The following is an 18,595-nucleotide window of genomic DNA, read 5'->3' on the forward strand; positions in this document are numbered from 1 at the left end:
TTTACTATACTAAGTAAGATTTCGGGGGAGGGGCTTAAGCCCGGAAGCCACCCCCCCTAAATACGCCACTGGCTGTTTCACTTATTCTCAAATGTGCTTTCGGAAGGCAGCTCCACAATGCACGTGCAGAATTCTTCCGATCCATCACACGTGAGAGAAAACAGTTCTATGATTCGTGTCGAGTTCAGGCTTCACGAGTCATTACGGCCACTATAAATCTCTATTAAAAGTGAGAAGATTACGGAGATGAGCTCTTAAATCTCCGTACACTACTATGAAATTTGTAGTGCTGGATCGTGACCTTCGTATTCTGGAATGAAAACATGGGCAGTGTTGATAACAGACTGTTCGAATAGTTCTAAAATGAAAAATGAAATGAAATCTTTGAGTTTTACGTCCCACAGTTATGCCGGTTAGGCTAAAGGAGACGGTGATGATGAGAGATGAATGAAATGGTGGAATGAAGAAAGTGGGAGGAAACGGGAGAACCCCGAGAAAATCCACGCACACGGTGTTTGTCCACCACAAAGTTCACTTGGCGGGAGCAGAGTTTGAACCCGGGACCCCAATCACCAGAGGTGAACGCTCTACCACTGAGCCGCCGCGATCTTATCTATGATTTCAGTTGGAGTAGTAGTCTGAAGAAGGAAGTGATATACTTCCGAAATTGTAACATTTCTCGTTAATTTATAATAAAGAATATAGACAGCCTTGTAAGAAACTTATGTTTAATTTGTGAGGAAATCACTATTATAAGACAAGGACAAAATGAGTGTTGCATATTATTATTATTATTATTATTATTATTATTATTATTATTATTATTATTATTATTATTATTATTATTATTATTAGTAGTAGTAGTAGTAGTAGTAGTAGTAGTAGTAGTAGTAGTAGTACTAGTAGTAGTAGTATTGAATATTACTTGTATGCAGGATTGCAAAATAAATATTACTTACGGAGCACAAAAATGCCAACGAAACTCACAAGAACTTTACATTCGATCCCAGTTTCCAATCCTGTTTCTGGCGTTCCAACAAGCATTCCTATTTGATGTGCAATTGCTACTGAACCTATACCAATGCATCTGAAAGTATAATTTTGGATATATAGACACATGTGCATAAATTAAATGATAGAGAAGCAGGATCTATTTAAATTGCTGCGTATAATACCCTACTAATCTAGACAAATTTTACTGTAGGGTAAACCAAGGATCAGCAAAGGAGAAATTATTGAAAGAAGTGGAAAAATGAAAACACTGAAATTATTGAGGAGATAAGTTCTTGGGTTATTTTTAACTAATAAAATACTGAGTACTTATTAATGCTAAATATATTATTATGTAAGGAAGTTATTAAAACTACTCAACTTATTTATTGCTTATAACTTCAAAGGTAAAAAAATAAAATAAAAAGGTATACCTTCTTTAAAAAACAAAACAAATCATAGTAAATAGTAAAGTATAATACCACCAGGGAATATTGTCTGACATTCTCTGAAATACCACCGGATTAATAGTCTTATCGACCCAGCATAAAAGTTATATTTTTTTCAAGTGGAACTACAGGGTGATTCTTTTAAAACTCACGGATTTGATTTGGGTCTAGAATTTCTAACTGAAGTCCGATTTTCATGCAGTTTGTGGCAAATGATCAATTAAGGATGGAAGATTTACGGGACTATGCTTTCTGGTTTAAATTCATCCGAGGCGATATCAATAACGCCTCAAAAAAAACAGCAAATTTTCGCCAGTGTACCTTACAATTAGAATGAGGTTTTGGATTTTTGAAGCGAAATTGCAGAATACAAATTAAGTGTTAGTGGTAACACCCATAACTCATATGTTGAATAGCTATAGTCAGTTTCTTGCAACAAACGACCAAGAGATTTCTTGGCGACCTAAGGAGTCGATAACTGACATCTTCCACAACACCCACCTGCGGGGTCCGATGCTTCCCTGTCTCACCCAGAAGCGATCCTGTTTCTTCCAATTTATTCACCAGCGACTACATTATGTTCCTGTCTGGGACAGAACGTAAAGCAAATTTGTTTCTGAATGTCCTTTGCATAGCAATAACAGATTCCGTTCACCAAAACCTTTAACGATAAACTCATGTTGTTCCAAAGAGTACACTATTCTTACTATGTCCTGATCATACACAGTAGAACAGAACAGTACAGCACAATTCACAATACAACGGTCCAGCTTCCTGTTTCTTATGACCTTGGCTAGGTTACCATCTAACGAAGAAAACTCAAATCTCCACACCGCACCGCACATGATTCCAATTGTAAGGTACACTGGCGAAAATATACTGGTTTTCTTAAGGCATGATCGATATTACCGAGGATGAATTTAAACCAGTAAACATAGTCCCATAATTTTCCCATTTTTCCTTGATCATTTGCCACAAAACCCATGAAAATTGGACTTAAGTTAGAAATTCTAGACCTTAATGAAATCCGTGAGTTTTTTTAAAATTACCCTGTATTTTCAATTATACATTTGAAATCTACATATCAAATAAAGTTCTATTCCAAAATATAGATGTTTTTGTTATTGTAGCATCTTTTGTTTGTATAATTGAATAATTAATGTAATGTAGCATTGTAAGTTTTCGTTTAAACGTTTAGATTTGAAATATGTAATAATCTAAAGTAATGCTATTAGAAGAGTACAAGTTTATGTTGGGTTGGCAACATTGTTAATCTGGTAGCATTGCAAAATATGTAAAATGATTTCTCTCATCGATATTTGAAACGAAATAAACTTTCATCGTTTCTTAATCTAGTAGTTTGAAAGAGCATTTGAAGCTAAATTGTTCACCCTATATGTACATTGAAAAGGAAACTTTTTAGGCCCGCGATATTAGTTGAATTTCTATCATAAATGTTGGATTAATATATGACTACTTGTTTGTACATTGAAAGATTATCTTTCAGTTCTATATTATTCTATGAAACAGTGATTTCCATAACTTAAGAAACATTCCGCGTACTATAAAGAAAAGATTGCAATTAAGAGTAATTCATAATTTTAATAAATTTATTGAATTACACTGTCAATCAAGAATCATAGTAAATAAGGAGTACACATTTCATATTAGTAGTAGTCTTGCCTCTTGAGAATAACTTAGAAAGTACTCTGAAACTATTTAAGAATATCATGATGAAAGTGAAAAGGTTACTAAGTGTAAATTAAACCAAATTACTTTTAAAAGGCAAATATATTCTGGAGTCTAGCAATGGAATTTTTAGATTTTTTTATACAATACTTTCGACAACACTTCGAATTATCTAATTCTCAATTCGGTTAGTATGGAAGTATCTCAACCCTTAGTTATCAACAATGAAGAATACAGATATACAATAAAGACATTAAAATTAGGTAAAGTGAATAAACCGACAAAAACAGTCTTATGTCTTCAGAACTGTAGTGAATAGCAACGCTGTATTTTTGTTATATATATAGTTAACAACTTAAATTTTCTAAGAATAGTGCAAAGTAGCAAACTCCGTCTCATTTTTAAATAAGATAATGTCAGGAACTTGGAAATTTGATCGGCACCGATAATATCAACAAATCTCAAATCATCCCATAAGCAAATTTAGTGTAGAAGAACACACAATCTTATAACAACATATATTTCAGTTAATAAGATCGATTTCTCAAATTGATATTTTAAGACAATTTTTTCACAGTTTATTAACAATTATTATTCTGTAAATGCAATATATACTGACTTTGCACAGGCTGTTGATACAATTAATTATCACTTTCTACTTCAAAAACTGTCAATTTTCAAATTTTCTATTCAGTTGTTTATACGACTTGTAATAAAAACGAAATCTTTAAGTTTAACATCCCACGGTTATGCCGGTTAGGCTAAAGGAGACGGTGATAATGAGAAATAAGTGAAATGGTGCAATGAAGAAAGTGGGAGGAAACGGAAGAACCCCGAGAAGACCCACGAGCACGATGTTTGTCCATCACAAAGTCCACACGGCGTAAGCTGAGATCGAACCAGGGGCCCCAAGCACCAGAGGATCTGCCACGACTTGTAATAAATTCCATATATTTAGGGATGATCATATTAGTTTAATTTTGACTCGCTAGTCTAGTTTCGTATAGTGTAGACTCCGGAATACCTCAGGGATCGGACTTTGATCCAGTGCGTTTTTTATTTCTGTAAATGATCTGCTCCTATCTATAAAATATTCTAATGCATGTAGTTTGTGGATCGTCTAAAGAAATATATTAAGAAAAATAGTAAATTCTTTGATAGCTTAATATTACAGTAAGATTTGAGTAGATAGATCAGTGAAGTCTTGTAGTAACGTTTGCAATTTAATTAAGAAATTTTCAGTAATTTATTTCCTCAGACAAAACAATACTTCATTTAAGTAAAAGAAAAAAATGGATGGAGAAACTTTGAAAAGAATCCTAATAACCAAGGATATGATTATTGTATTTAACAATAACGTTATACTGTATATGAACATCGCATCAAGCAGGTAGCGCATGATGTGTATAAGGTTCTCAGAATTCAGAATTCGAAATCAAAATAGTTCGTCAATACCGGTATTTAATCATTAATAGTATTATTTAAAACTTTCTGATGAGTATGGACTATCTTTTGCAGACGTTGTAGTGAAGAAATCGAAAGATTACAGTACAATTTCCTCAGACATACGTGCTAGAGTTGCACTAAATAAGCTTAACACATAAAACATATTACACCTTATATGTAAGTATGTGAGGGAAATACACTGTATATATTTTCTACATATAATTCCTTGACCTGTGAAATTGTCAAAATTATTTTTGACATTATTTTGAAAATAAGAAATTAAATGCGATATTCTTTTAATGACTGATCTTAGCTAAATATAATCATAGTTGGAAACATTAATACAAATTTTAACAAAATTACGAGTTAAGCCTATAGAAGTATAATTTATAAAATTAACTAATTTTAATTATTAAATTAAAAATTAATACTAGAAAGAATACCAATTAACAATAAAATTAATTTAATTAATTAAAATTAAAATAAAAATTCACTGTTTTATAATGAAAATGAACCTGAGTTGTAAAAATTAGTGTAAATTTTAATGGTTAAAGTTAACGGCTTGGGAAAATTTATCTACTATTGTGAACCAACAAGTAAGTGTTAGCAACGGCGCCGACTTTCCAAAATTTTTGTGGGTGCATATAAATGGTGGGACGTGTTATCCTATATGTTTTCAGGGAAGTGTCGATATTTGATTGATTTATTTTTAGTTAAAATCTTTTATGAACACTGTCATAAAGGACTATGCTGTGATAAAGTAAGATATACCGGTACTATAAGGATAAGTTGGGGCTGCTCTAGCTCAGTCGGTAACACGACTGACCTAAACGCAAGAGAAACGGGTTCAAACCCGGGTCCAAACTGAAAATCTTGTGGGTCTGGCGCAGCCACAAGATTAATTGTGTGGGTGCCGTAGCCCCGGAGCACCCACGTAGTCGGCGCGCATGAGTGTTAGAATAGGGAAGGAAATCATAAAGGAGAATGTAATTGCAAGGGGAGTTCACAGGGATGCTGTCTTTCGCCTACATTATTTAAAATCTCGTCTATCTAAAAGAGATAGTAAATAAAAGAGAGCCTACATAATTAAGACATCTAAGTAGGGAGGTAGAATGATTAGATAGGTGTATAAGGGTTGCAGATGATGTGTAAACTGAAGAGCTTGCCTGAAGGGTTTGCGCTTGTTGCAGAAGCTGAAGAGAAAATCAAAAAGATGTTAGGAAACTTTAGGAAGGACTATAAAGAATATGAGATGAAAATAAATGCTAGAAAGACAAAAGCCATAATGAGTGGAACGAAGTGGTCGGAATCGGAAGAAGGACGGGATAAATTAGAACAGGTGACTAGTTTTTGATACCTTGGTAATATTATTAGTGACGACATGAAATGTGAATCTGAAATAAAAACAAGGAAAAGAATGGTGAAAGAAGCCTTTAGGAGAAAGAAAATACTATTTTGTGGGACTTTGAATAAAGAGTTGACAAAAAGACTCATAAAATTCTTTTGTGGAATATTGTGTTGTATAGGTTAGAAATATTAACATTACGCAAAAATGATGAAAAACTACTGGAAGCTTTCGAAATATGTGTGAAGAAGAACGGAGAGAATTAGCTGGGTCAAGAGGAAAACGAATGAGAGGGTGTTAGAAATGATGGGAAGAAAAGAACAATTTTAGATATTATTAAGAAGAGAAAGAGAAACTGGTTGGGATATTGTCTAAGAAGGAACTGTATCATGAGGGACGTCCCAGAGTTTATGGTGGCAGGAAAGAGAGGGAGGGGGCGAAGGAGACTACAATTAATGGATGATATCAAAACAGAAAAATCGTACGTGAAGACGAAGAGGTTAGCGGAAGACCGTGGAGCATGGAAGCTTCTCAGTTGCAGCAAGTGACCTGAAAATAATGGCAGAATACCTATAATGATAATGATGATTATGAAAAGCTCCTGTTTTTAATTGATAATTAATAAATAGTAAAATTAAAATATTATGAAATTTCAGAAATATTCATTTTACATGGTTTGTGAGAAAGAAATTTATGATTAAGTTACGATCTTTTTAACGATAATCAATTAAAAATTACTCCTGAATTGTTGATTAAGTTGATTAAATTAACAATTGAAAATTTTTAACTCATTAATCATTCATTTTTAACGGATTAATATAGCCTGAGCTGAATAATAGCCTGATTCTAATGCTTAGCTATTATAACCTAAGCCTAATAATAGCCTATTATAAGCTAATAATAATATAGCCTAAGCCTAAATATACGTACACTCATGTCCAAAATTATTGTCGCATATATATAATTATGTTGTTGTAGGATAATAATTTGATTACGAATTCGCCCAGTATTTCTTATAATGTTAGTATGTGTATAATCGGCAAAGATAATTATTTATCAAATTTCATGTCAAAAGAGCAGCAAATAAGAACAATAAAACGAAAATAAAACTTTCTTGTCCATTTAGCAACATTTAGTTTTACTCATTCTAATTGTTGTGTTTATAATTCTTTTCCTATGAAATTTACCACAAATATACATTTCCCGATTATGCACTTAGTATCAGTATTAAAAGTACCCTGCAAAATCATTATCAAATTATGTTCTTACAACAAGACAGTTATAGATATACGACAATTATTTTGGACATGAGCGTACATATTCTAGTTGCTATAAATGCTATTTTGCTTTTATCAACGATTCTCAATTTTACTTTTGTAAATTCTTCATATTTTAAGGATAAAATATTTCTTTTTTTATTGAAGAAACAGCTTCTCTGTTTGTCTAACGTAATTGACATGAAACGAATGAGAATAGTTGATATTGTGAACCGAACTTCCCGTTTCTTGAACTTGAGGTATAAATACCACTATAACTACACAAAAGTGCTTCGTAAATATGACAGTATGTTAAGAAACTTGTGATTTCAGACACACAATTTTACCTGACTTTCGTGGCCAATAACTCTGCCACGAGACACTTTGTGGCAACAGTGATCATTCGGGAAAAGGCTTCGTACAGGCAGGAAACAGTCAAATATGAGACTAGGCTATAAGCGACGTAGCTACATAAGCAAAGGATACAGATGAGAATGTGACCAAGGACTGTGAAAAATAGAGAAAAAAGATTGTTTATGCTTATGTTCTTAAATGTTCGCGATTTACTTAACTGGTAATGGACTGTCTTCTAACAATGGAAACTTCCAATACTTGTTTTTAGTTTTTATTGTATCTTACTAATCGCTGGTTTTCAACTAACACTTCAAATAAACCACAAAGTACATATAATAACTGCACTGTGTTCATTGCACTTAAATAACAAACTTAACTTTAAAATTCTGGAAGAAATGTTCGTGCCTTGTGCCTTATGCACCGTCTCTCTTCAACACTTTCCATCTTAAATAACAAATGAAATCTAAATTTCGTAGAAACAGTGTTTCAAGTTCTTAAAAAATATTACTACATAATATAAGACTTAACAAAGACATATACTTTCAAATGTAATAAAGCAGAATAAATCTCACGAAAAATAATAATATAACAAATAATATTGTAAATTTTTGTTACACTGTCGTATGATCATCGTATCATTGCACTGTCGTAAGGGCTTATCCAGTTGCAATGACAAGATCAAACTTTATGGGAGATGGCTGAAATTTGGCTCAAATGTAAAGAAAACTATGTAGATTCTATGTTCCAAAAGCAAATTGTCCTAAAAAGAGTGGAACATAGTCGAAAAAAAGAGTACGAATCATTTACATTAATGTCAATGGAAAGTCAATGAAAAACAAATAAGTTTCCCACTTATCTCCAAAACCAAAAGAGGGAGATGCCTGAAATTCAGCTTACTTATAGAATAAACTCTGTACATTTTATATTCGAAACGCAAATTGTCCTAAAATGGATGGAATATAGTTAAAAAAAAAACATTAAATGTCAATGGAAAATCAATGAAAAAAATGAAGTCGTCTACATATCTCAAAAACGATAATAAGGAGATGGTTAATTGAAAGCTTATTGCAAACACGTAATGAAGAACTTAAAAGCGATGTATAGCACCAAAAGTAAATATGGATAGAACATAGTCAAAAGTCAAGTTGTTTAAGTAGCATCAGTAATAATGATAAAGTATATGCATTTTCTTCGAATTACCCAGGGAGACCCACGCGGAAGTTACTTTCTTGAAATATCTCACATCTGGATTTGGAATCTCCAGACTCGATTTAGCACACAACGTGACTTTTGACCTGATCACGTGACACAGTCTGGTCCTTATGGCAAAGCGGATAGGTTCTTATAAATTATACTATCTCTGAGAAATTTTCTTTTAGTTTTAAATTAAAATCCAAATATTTATTGTAATATAGACTTTGCAGACTTCTAGATTAGGAAGGAACATTATTTAGTCAACTAATCACTTTTTTTTAAAAAAAGTTTTGTATTAATTTAAAATTTTGTGTTGTTGCTCCAGCTGATTCTTCTACGTTACCAGTATATTAGGGATGAGTATTTACTGGGTACGACAAGTACGCAGGTTTCTGCAGTTGGCAACAATGTGCACCATATTTTAAATGGAATACGATGTGCTTTTGTTGAGCTCAGCCCTTTAATCAGGGTGTACACTTCTTTTTTTGTTAATTGCGAAAAAAAGTACATTTTGTTGAAATATTTAATTGCGTTTTCGATAAAATACTTAAATTTACTCATCATTGTATTACATTGAATGTTAAGACTTCAACTGACAAAATTGCCAATTTTAGACTTCCAAACTATGTTATGCATATGTATGGAAAGCTTGTAGAAGAACGACTCTGTTCGTCGTCTGTGCGTTTGTCTATCTGCTGACATGTATCAAAGCACAATCTGTAAAGATAGGAAGAAATTGGCCGTTGATATAAATTGAATGGTCCACGAATAGATTCCCCTTCCTCCCCGATTCTTCTATTAAAATTGCAAATGCTACTTCTGTTTTCAATATTTGATCCAGACTCAGAATTTTACGCCCCAGGGTCAAACAAAAATTTGCGCCTCTCCTCATGTTATTTGTTCCTACTCACATAGAGCTAAACAAAATGGCAGCGTGTACTTACATTGAGCCACTAGCGACCGGGTGGGGTACGCAGAACCAAATGCATTAATTGCCTGTCAGACAATAAGTACATAACAGCCACAGCACCTTCTAATACCATAAACGTCGTAACGAGAAAACTTGGTTGCGCTGTGATACTAACATTGTGTTCAGTATGAATCTCCCTTAACTTTCATGGACAATCTCTTTTCTCCGCGTATCGTTCTTCAATCTCGATTTTTTGAAAATATACATCCCCTGAAAATTTGCCACCCTGACGGGCCTGATTTGATCCCAATAGTTTGAAAGTCTACTGTAACTTCAAAATATGAAACGATTTTTTTTAACTTGTTTGGTTCATTAAATTTCTTGTGAATAACCCCTCGAAAAATGTTAAAAAATATTACTTTTATGATTCCATTGAGACTGATATATGAACACTACATTTCTGCCTATATACGAGGAGGGCAGAATGGAACTTCAATCCACCTTATATTACTGGACTAACTGGATTATGGATATCATTTAATTTTCGCGTTGTTGATTTGTGAAACAGCTCTTGCCCTTCTTACTGTTGAGAGGTAACTGCATTGATAAGTATCTGCTTATAGCAATGTGAAAAACCTTTCAATTTAACGTCCTACGATTAGCAATGTTGAGAATCAGGATTGAAAGAAGAAATATAACTTCATAGTTGTTGCTTATCTGATGTTTCATGGAAAAGAAGATTAATACGTTCTTAAAATTTATATATGAAAGTGTTATAATACTTAAATTTGGCAGATATAATGTGATTTAAGCATAAAGAATGTGATATTGATAAATTGTATTCTTTTGTGTATTGGGCCTATCCGGTTTGCCATAAGGACCAGACTGCCACGTGATCAGGTCAAAAGTCACGTTGGGAGCAGGGGCGAATCCAGGACCGACTTCTGGGGGGGCGGTGGGTTGTCATACTGCTACTTTTAAGGGCTCCAAACTTTAGGATGGGTTTTATTTATATATATATATATATATATATATATATATATATATATAATAAGAAATATTCCTCTTCTTGGGGGGAAATTGCCCCGATCGCCCCCCTGGATCCGCCCCTGGTTGCAAGTCTGGAGATTGTAAATAAAGTATGGAAATTCCAAATGCAAATGTGAACAGTGTTTCTTCCAGACATGTTTTTTGGGGGACACTGAGAGTGTCCCCCGGAGGAGACAAAAATAATACGTCTATAATACATTAATAAATAGAATAGTATCAGCAGTGTTCCCCTGGAATACTAAGTGTAACCCCCCAAACATTTTTCCTGAAAGAACGACTGGATGTGAGATACTTCAAGCACGTAACCTCGGCGTGGGGCGCTCTGGGTAATTAGCAGAAGATGCATATACTTTGTCATTATTATTATTTTTTCTCAAACAAGTTGACTTCTGCCAATGTTCTATCCATATGGACCTGACGAGCTATACATAGTTTCTAAGCTCTTCATTATGTGTTTGCAATAAGCTTTCAATTAGCCATCTCCTTAGTACAGTTTTCGAGATATGTGGACGACTTCATTTTTTTTCACTGATTTTCCATTGACTTTAACGTTCATGTTTCGTGATTTTTTTTTACTATGTTCCATCCATTTTTGAACCAATTGCTTTTAGAATATAGAATCTACATAGTCTCAGGGATGTACGCAGGGGGTGGGTCCTGGGGGTTCGGACCCCCTCCGAAATCCGGACTTTTTTGTAGATTTAGTCTAATTTTAGGGGCAATTTTACAATTTTTAATATAATTTAGCCTGAAATTGTGTTTGGATCCCCCGAAAAGCTTTGGACCCCTCCTAAAATAAATTCCTGTGTACGTCCCTGCATAGTCTCTTTTACATTTGAGTTGAATCTCAGTCATCTCCCCCATAGTCTGTTCACATCATTATAACCTGATAACCCTTTTGATGAAGTTATGGCTTTGGGGTTTCCTTGGATAAGGAGTCATTAGTTGTATGGGTAAGTCTAAGATGGTAGCTAGTTTACGCAAAATTATGGATCAAATTATATTGGTAATAATCAAATCTTAAAATAAGTATTGATTAAACTTCAACACTTACTTGTGGAAATAACACTTATTTTTGGAAATTTGAAAAAAAAAAAGGTCTGGTACCCTGTTGAAACTCAGAACAAGGCAGTCTTTGTATAGTTTACGACAAAAGAAAATAGTTCATTTTATATACCATATGAAAATAAAATAAGATTTTCTTTTTGCTATAACTGTACATATAGGAAATGAAAACAAATGCAATAAGGATAGCGTAGTTTCGATTGTCTACAAATTATTAGCAGGCAACCAAAGAAAGACAAGATATATATTAAAAAAATTGGAAAATAAACAGTATGGAACAAAATCAAGCACTTTTCACATTAGAGCTGAGTATTTCACTGATATAAACCATAGTTTACTGAAAAAGCATAGAAAAATAATGATATTAAAGAACAATAAACAATGCTCTCATAGAGAACTCTTATCATCAAACACACACACACATACAAAATCATTGTTATACTTTATGTCAAAGGCAAGTGTTCTGACTTTTTTTTTCATTTAGAAGTACTCTCGCCCGGATTTGTTTCTATTCTCACGGCTGAGTATTATCAAAATTTTACTTTTACGAGATATGATCAAAAAATACGGTGAATAATTGTATTAGAAACAAAATAATAAGCATTCATGGAATTTAATTTAATCTCCTATAAAGTACTCTCCTTGGCTAACAATGCACTTATCCCAGCGTTGAATCCATGGCTGGAAGCATTTCTGGAACGGCATTCAGCTGCTCGCTCGTGGCTCCCTGAACGTCAAGAATAGTGTCAAACCATTTTCCTTTAAGCACGGTTTTAATGCTTGGGAAGAGCCAGAAGTTGTATGGTACTATATTTGGATAGCACAGCAAATGTGGACAGACAGGATTTTTGCGGCCAAAAACTCGCGGATCAAAAGCAAGGTGTTGCACGGCGAGTTTTCATGGTGAAGAAGGAAGTCATTTGCCCAATTAATCGTCGCTTAAAATCCTGTTCACGGTCCCATACGAGACGTTTAGTTCTTCGGAAGCCTCTCGAACAGTCATTCACCTGTTTGAACAAATCATTTGTACCACTTTTTGCACGCTTTCATCTGTTTTTGACGTCGAAGAACGTTTCGATCGTTGCTCGCTTTCAACCGACTCCATTGCCGCTTTTGAATCCATCATAGCACTTGTAAATAGTCTTGAATGCCACCACTTCATCGCCATACACTAATTTTGACATTTCGTGAGCTTTTTCGGCAATTTTTTGCAGCTTAGAACAAAACTTAATGTTGGCGCACGACAGACACTCTTAACACGTCCTCACTCTTCTGCCTCTGGAAGCCAACTAACATGTCATAACTCGTTCAAACTTCACACTGACTGTACCAAAGGTTTAGGCTACCGGGCTTACTAGTTGAAATGAATACAACGTCGATAGATGGCACTGTGCAACTACATTCACCGAACTTTTTGATCACATCTAATAAATCTACACTTACCAATAAAGAATTTCCTTCCTTCTCTGTCTATGCGGACAGCAAGCCAAATAACAAATGGTGTGCATGCAAAGGCGATGAGAATAGCTTGAGCGAGAAGCCTTGTGTCTCTTGTTGTGATGCATTCGATCACGACTGAGGTGTTTGTGACCGCTGACCGAAGCATCTGAAGCTCGCAAATGGGAACAATGTGAGCGGTTTCAAAATAACGGAACCTCTCAAATTTCCACATGATTTGAGGAAACCATAAACGCAATTGACAATACCTAATTACAAGAAAGGGAGACATTAGGAACATAATAACAGAAACATATTAGTAAAATACGAGGAGCAGTCAAAATGTTCCAGGAATTCTGTTGTAGCTCTTTATTATAAGTAGCTATACACATTTATTTAATCGGTTTCAAAGTTGGCATCTTCAGAACACACACACACACTTGTTCCAATGCCTCTCTGATTGGTGGAAACACTGACGAAAGACCTCTTTTGGCATCTTTTAAAGTTAAGCCGTCGCGTTAGTTTTGAACTCTTCTACGTTGGCGAAACGAAAAAGGACCATTTTTACGAGTAGCTTCGGAAAGAGTCAAACATTCAACGGTGCTAAACTGTTTTTAAGAGGCCTCATCACGGCGAAATTAAAATACCGCTAATTTTACAGTAATTGTCTGATTTCTTCAAATAGTTAAAAGATAAATCGAAAAGTGGAACAAGAGCTCCCTAGACAATATTATTTTACATGAGATACCGTTATCACGACTCACTTATCTGCTTTAGATTTCCAGCCATTTAGAAAATCGGTATTTAATTTCGCGTTTCTAAATGGCTGGAAATCGAAAGCAGATAAGTGAGTCGTGATAACGGTATCTCATGTAAGATAATATTGTCTAGGGAGCTCTTGTTCCACTTTTCGATTTATCTTTTAACTATTTGAAGAAATCAGACAATTACTGTAAAATTAGCGGTATTTTAATTTCGCACTGATTAGGCCTCTTAAGGCTATCAAACTCTCTGAATCAGATTTTCACAAATTTGCACATGAAGATGTTTGCGCATTGTTCGATCTGTGGAATTGTGCCGACTGATCACTACATTCCTCTGTTCAGCTACACTACTTGTACACTGCCTGTTATGACCTGTTGACCCTTGTCAACTTCATAATTAGACAACCTAAGGACTGTACTATACAAGATTAATCGTGATCGCGTCTCAAACGCCAAAACTACAACAGCGTTCCGGGAAATTTTTGACCGCCCCTCGTATGTGATAAGCCAGTAAATTAATAACAATTTTCCACTAAGTTCGTGGTGTGGTCAGGAATTTTGTTAGTTATTACACTTATTAAAACTAACTAACTAACCACGGGCATAACAGCCCTTTGCGAACTTGAGTTGCTCCAACGTTATCTGGTAGCGACTGGTGGAACTACATCATACCTATTGACGAATAAATGGTCAGTGTGTTGCACCTTTCTGTCTCTAGCAGGCGGCATATTTGCGGATCCGAAACGTTTCAGATATCCTCTGATCTGATTGGCCGATACAGATACGATATCACGAGTCATGATCTACATATAGCACAAAGTAAACGGCAAATGTTGTCGGCTCTGGTAGCGGAAAGGCTAGCGCAACATGTTAGTAAAGAAAATCGTTTTTGGAGTGGGTTCAAATCCTGCCTACGGACAGTTTTCTTTTACTATTTTAAAAAAATTTATAACACTTCTTTCGTTACAATAAGATTAAAAATAATATTCAAAAAGTGATTTAACGATTATTCTTTTAAAAATTTTCATTGAACTTCTTTCATTAAAATAAGTTTGCCCTTGTACTATATAGATCCACAGCAAATGTATAGTAGTAGTAGTAAGTTTGCCCTTGTACTGTATAGATCCACAGCTAATGTAGTAGTTGTAGTAGTAGTAGTAGTAGTAGTAGTAGTAGTAGTAGTAGTAGTAGTAGTAGTAGTAGGAACGGGTTAGAAGCCTCGCAGGGATTGTTTGAGTTCTGTTCTTGACATCAAATTGGCAAGAATGCTGAAACGTTTGGGATCGGCAAAAATGCTAGCAGGCGTATCGGTAGCTTTCTGCATCGAATTCTACTTACTAGTTACACAATATACATAAATACAATTGCATCGATTCGCAGAAACTTTTAAGAAAAATCTACCTCCATCTTTCAGAACTCTTTAACTAATCTAGGATCTAAAATCTAGACACATATTCTTTTTCTTTTCTTCCATATTCAAAAATTGACATACCGTATTTGCGCGAATATAGGCCGCACATTTTTTTTTCTAAATTTTGGCATGAAAAATCGCGGTGCGGCCTATAATAGAGCCTCCCTCAGATCCCCCTTTCCCCCTCAAATCATAAACGGTCAATTTCAAAATGACATATACACGTATCTTGTGGGCTGAAATTAATACCATTACAAGTTACTGCACTTACGTTTGTAAACCATCAAAGACTTAGGAAAATAGCAGAAAAACATACGTCGTTCGAAAAAATTGCCACTTTCATTGCCTACCGGTAACACCTTACATTGACATAAAAAGCACTTGTACACTTAATAGTTTTATTAACATAAATACGTATCTTTGTTATACAGTATATATAATATATACGAAATATTTATATACAGTAGCTGTTTTTGAAAAAAATGAAAAGCAACTTTGTTTCGCTCAACTGAGTTAGCTTCTTTGTACCCACCCAAATCAAGCATAATCACTTCCCACCATCTCAGCATCACCAGCGTCTGATTCTTCACCCTCGCTAGATGATTCAAATTGCTGCTAAGAGTCACTATCACAAAGAAGGTAATCTTCTTGAGTCACCCTTAGTTATGCGAGAGTTGAAGAAGGAAACGGAGAGAGATACATTTCAAAGTACTGTCTAATTGAACTTTCTCGTAAATTTAGTACCGCGGCCTACATTCGAGATTTACTTTTTTTTCTATAATCTCATGTCAAAAGTTTAGGTGCGGCTTATATTCGCACGCGTTCTATATTCGCGCAAATACGGTAATTTTCTTGGTTCCGTTCAACGTCGATTCAAAGCTTTAACATTTATTTTCAACTATATTGTTCACAGATTTTTCTCAAATTTTCTAACATCTTGAAATTCAAAGAAGTGCAATTGAGGTTGGAGATGAAGGTCAGATCTCTGGTTTACCGAGTGTACGTTCATCATTACGCTGCCCAGTTCTTATCTAGATTAATTATATACATTTCCACTCTTGGTGTCGTCGGTGTTCACTCGATTCAGACCATTCGGACTCTATCCTAACTTTATTTTATTTGAGCCTGCACAACTAAGCGACTATACAGGGTGTTAATGAACTATACTCACAAACTGTAAAAAGTGATTCCTAACATTAAGAAAAGAGAGAAGGTTTACATGGATCTGAGAGGAAAAGTACGTAGTTTCACAGCTAGGGCAGCTAACATTAAGAAAAGTGAAAAGGTTTACATGGATCTGAGAGGAAAAGTACGTAGTTTCACACCTAGGGCAGCTAACATTAAGAAAAGAGAAAAGATTTACATCGATCTAAGAGGAAAGGTACATAGTTTCACAGGTAGGGTAGCTAACATTAAGAAAAGAGAAAAGGTTTACATGGATCTAAGAGGAAAAGTACAAAGTTTCACAGCTAGGGCCACCCAAATAGAACACATAGATTGTAACTCGTGTTATTTTAAAGAAGAGGAACCGTGGAGCTGATGTTCCTAACGCTTCCGACTTTCCGCCTATGCATTCCGAGCTCACTGCTGCCAAGGCTTTTTTTTTTTTTTTTTTTTTGTCTATTTTGGGTCTGAGCATACTTTAGGTCTTATTTAAGTCAAAGTATATCTAAGAAGTCTGTTAGGAGAATGTATGAGAATTATGCTCTGTAGGGAACCCCGCATTGCACATTGTTGAAATATGTATTTTTGGATAGCATAGGCCTATGTATGATTATATGTGATTTCTTTTACGCTGATATTCGAACTTTCTCGTGTTCAAATAACGTATGTTGCAATGTAGTTTCCCCACGTTTTGGGTGGTAAAATTATGCACTTTTCCCCACAGACCCGTATGAAGTACTTTTTTTCTAAAAATTTAGTTGTGAGGAATCATCTTTTATACGAGGAACGTCCAGAAAGTAAAGAACGATTGTTCATCGCAACCCCCTACCACTGCGATGGCGTGCGCGGCAGTTAGCTCCTTCCTTCACCTCAGAATGAGCCAAGTCTCAATGCTCTGCGATCACACTACTTGTTTTTGCAGCGATTCAAAAGGGCTGCACCGATCAAAAATTTCGCCAAATGTGAGGTATGGAGTTCATGCCAAGAGGAGCAACAATAAACTCAGAAGCATATTGCGAAACTCTCCAACAACTTCGACGCGCCATCCAAAACAAGAGACGTAAAATGCTGTTGGACAAAAGTGTTGTTGATCCATGACAATGCCCGGTCTCATGCATCAACACGAACACACCAGGAACTTCAACGTCTAAAATGGGAAATCTTTGGTCATTCTGCTTACAGCTCTGACTTGGCACCAAGTGATTTTCACTTATTCCCGAAACTTACGGAATTTTGGGTGGAAAATAGTTCGCAAACAATGAGGAACTCAAGCAAACAGTGACAGCCTGACTCAAATCTTTGCCAGCAAATGAGTATAATATCGGCACTGAAAAACTATTCCTACGTTATAACAAGTGTCTTGATAACTATTGCGGATTACATAGAAAAGTAGAGTAACGTCCTGTGGCTTTGTAAATAAGGTTTTGTGCTGATGTCTTTTGTTTTTATTTAACCATACCAAAACTTTCTTTACTTTCTGGACGACCCTCGTAGTTCGTCGGTATAGTTAATTAGCGCTTTGTAAATGTTATTAAAGATCAACAACGGTCGAGTGATATATACAGCAGATCTGATGGAGAATAGAAGAACTACCCGATATTTTAATACCTTGCTCTCCATTAATAATCTAAGGAAATCATTACACTTACCCAAAAGCTAAACTGAACTGAGCGATAATAGCAATCACTAAACAAGGTATTGGACTAATTGGCTTTCTAGAGCTGAACACTGTTGGTTTACAGTAAAATTGTCCTCCAATTCCTTCTTCGATTTCCATGTTCGTAAGTATTTTCTTCACCTGAAAAAGAATTGTTTTAGATATACATTTTGATAGATATCAGAAGCTTCTTGATATACATTTTTCTCAACTTTACTTCAATCTAAAATAAAGGGTGTATCCAAAAGGACATCACAACTTTGAAAACTCATATTGATTGACTCATTTATCTTACAGACACGGTTTTGATATCATTTTATAGCAAAATACATCAAGTTTTGACTCACGTAGTACACTAGTTCATAAACAAGCCACCGCAAGCGCTAGCGGCAGTTAGAGCAAAGATGGCTGCCT

At 34.9% G+C, this 18,595-nt stretch overlaps 1 protein-coding gene across 2 annotated transcripts in view; it reads right to left on the minus strand.

Moving 5' to 3' along the window:
• Positions 1 to 18,595, minus strand: part of LOC145679900 (synaptic vesicle glycoprotein 2B-like) — a 60,423-nt gene that overhangs the window by 6,183 nt on the left and 35,645 nt on the right. The window contains exons 8-11 of one of the 2 annotated variants that reach the window (XM_081750412.1): positions 18,174 to 18,322; positions 13,192 to 13,454; positions 7,523 to 7,682; positions 988 to 1,087 (exon numbers count right to left, since the gene is read on the minus strand). In XM_081750412.1, the coding sequence (XP_081606538.1) occupies positions 988 to 1,087; positions 7,523 to 7,682; positions 13,192 to 13,454; positions 18,174 to 18,322 (672 nt within the window). Of the gene's footprint in view, positions 1 to 959; positions 1,088 to 7,522; positions 7,683 to 13,191; positions 13,455 to 18,173; positions 18,323 to 18,595 lie in introns of both variants that reach the window. The other variant, XM_081750411.1, reaches the window with a different exon arrangement.

The sequence above is a fragment of the Thermobia domestica genome, chromosome 2 (genome assembly GCF_964235325.1).
Source record: "Thermobia domestica chromosome 2, izTheDome1.hap1.1, whole genome shotgun sequence".
NCBI classification, from domain to species: Eukaryota; Metazoa; Arthropoda; class Insecta; order Zygentoma; family Lepismatidae; genus Thermobia; species Thermobia domestica.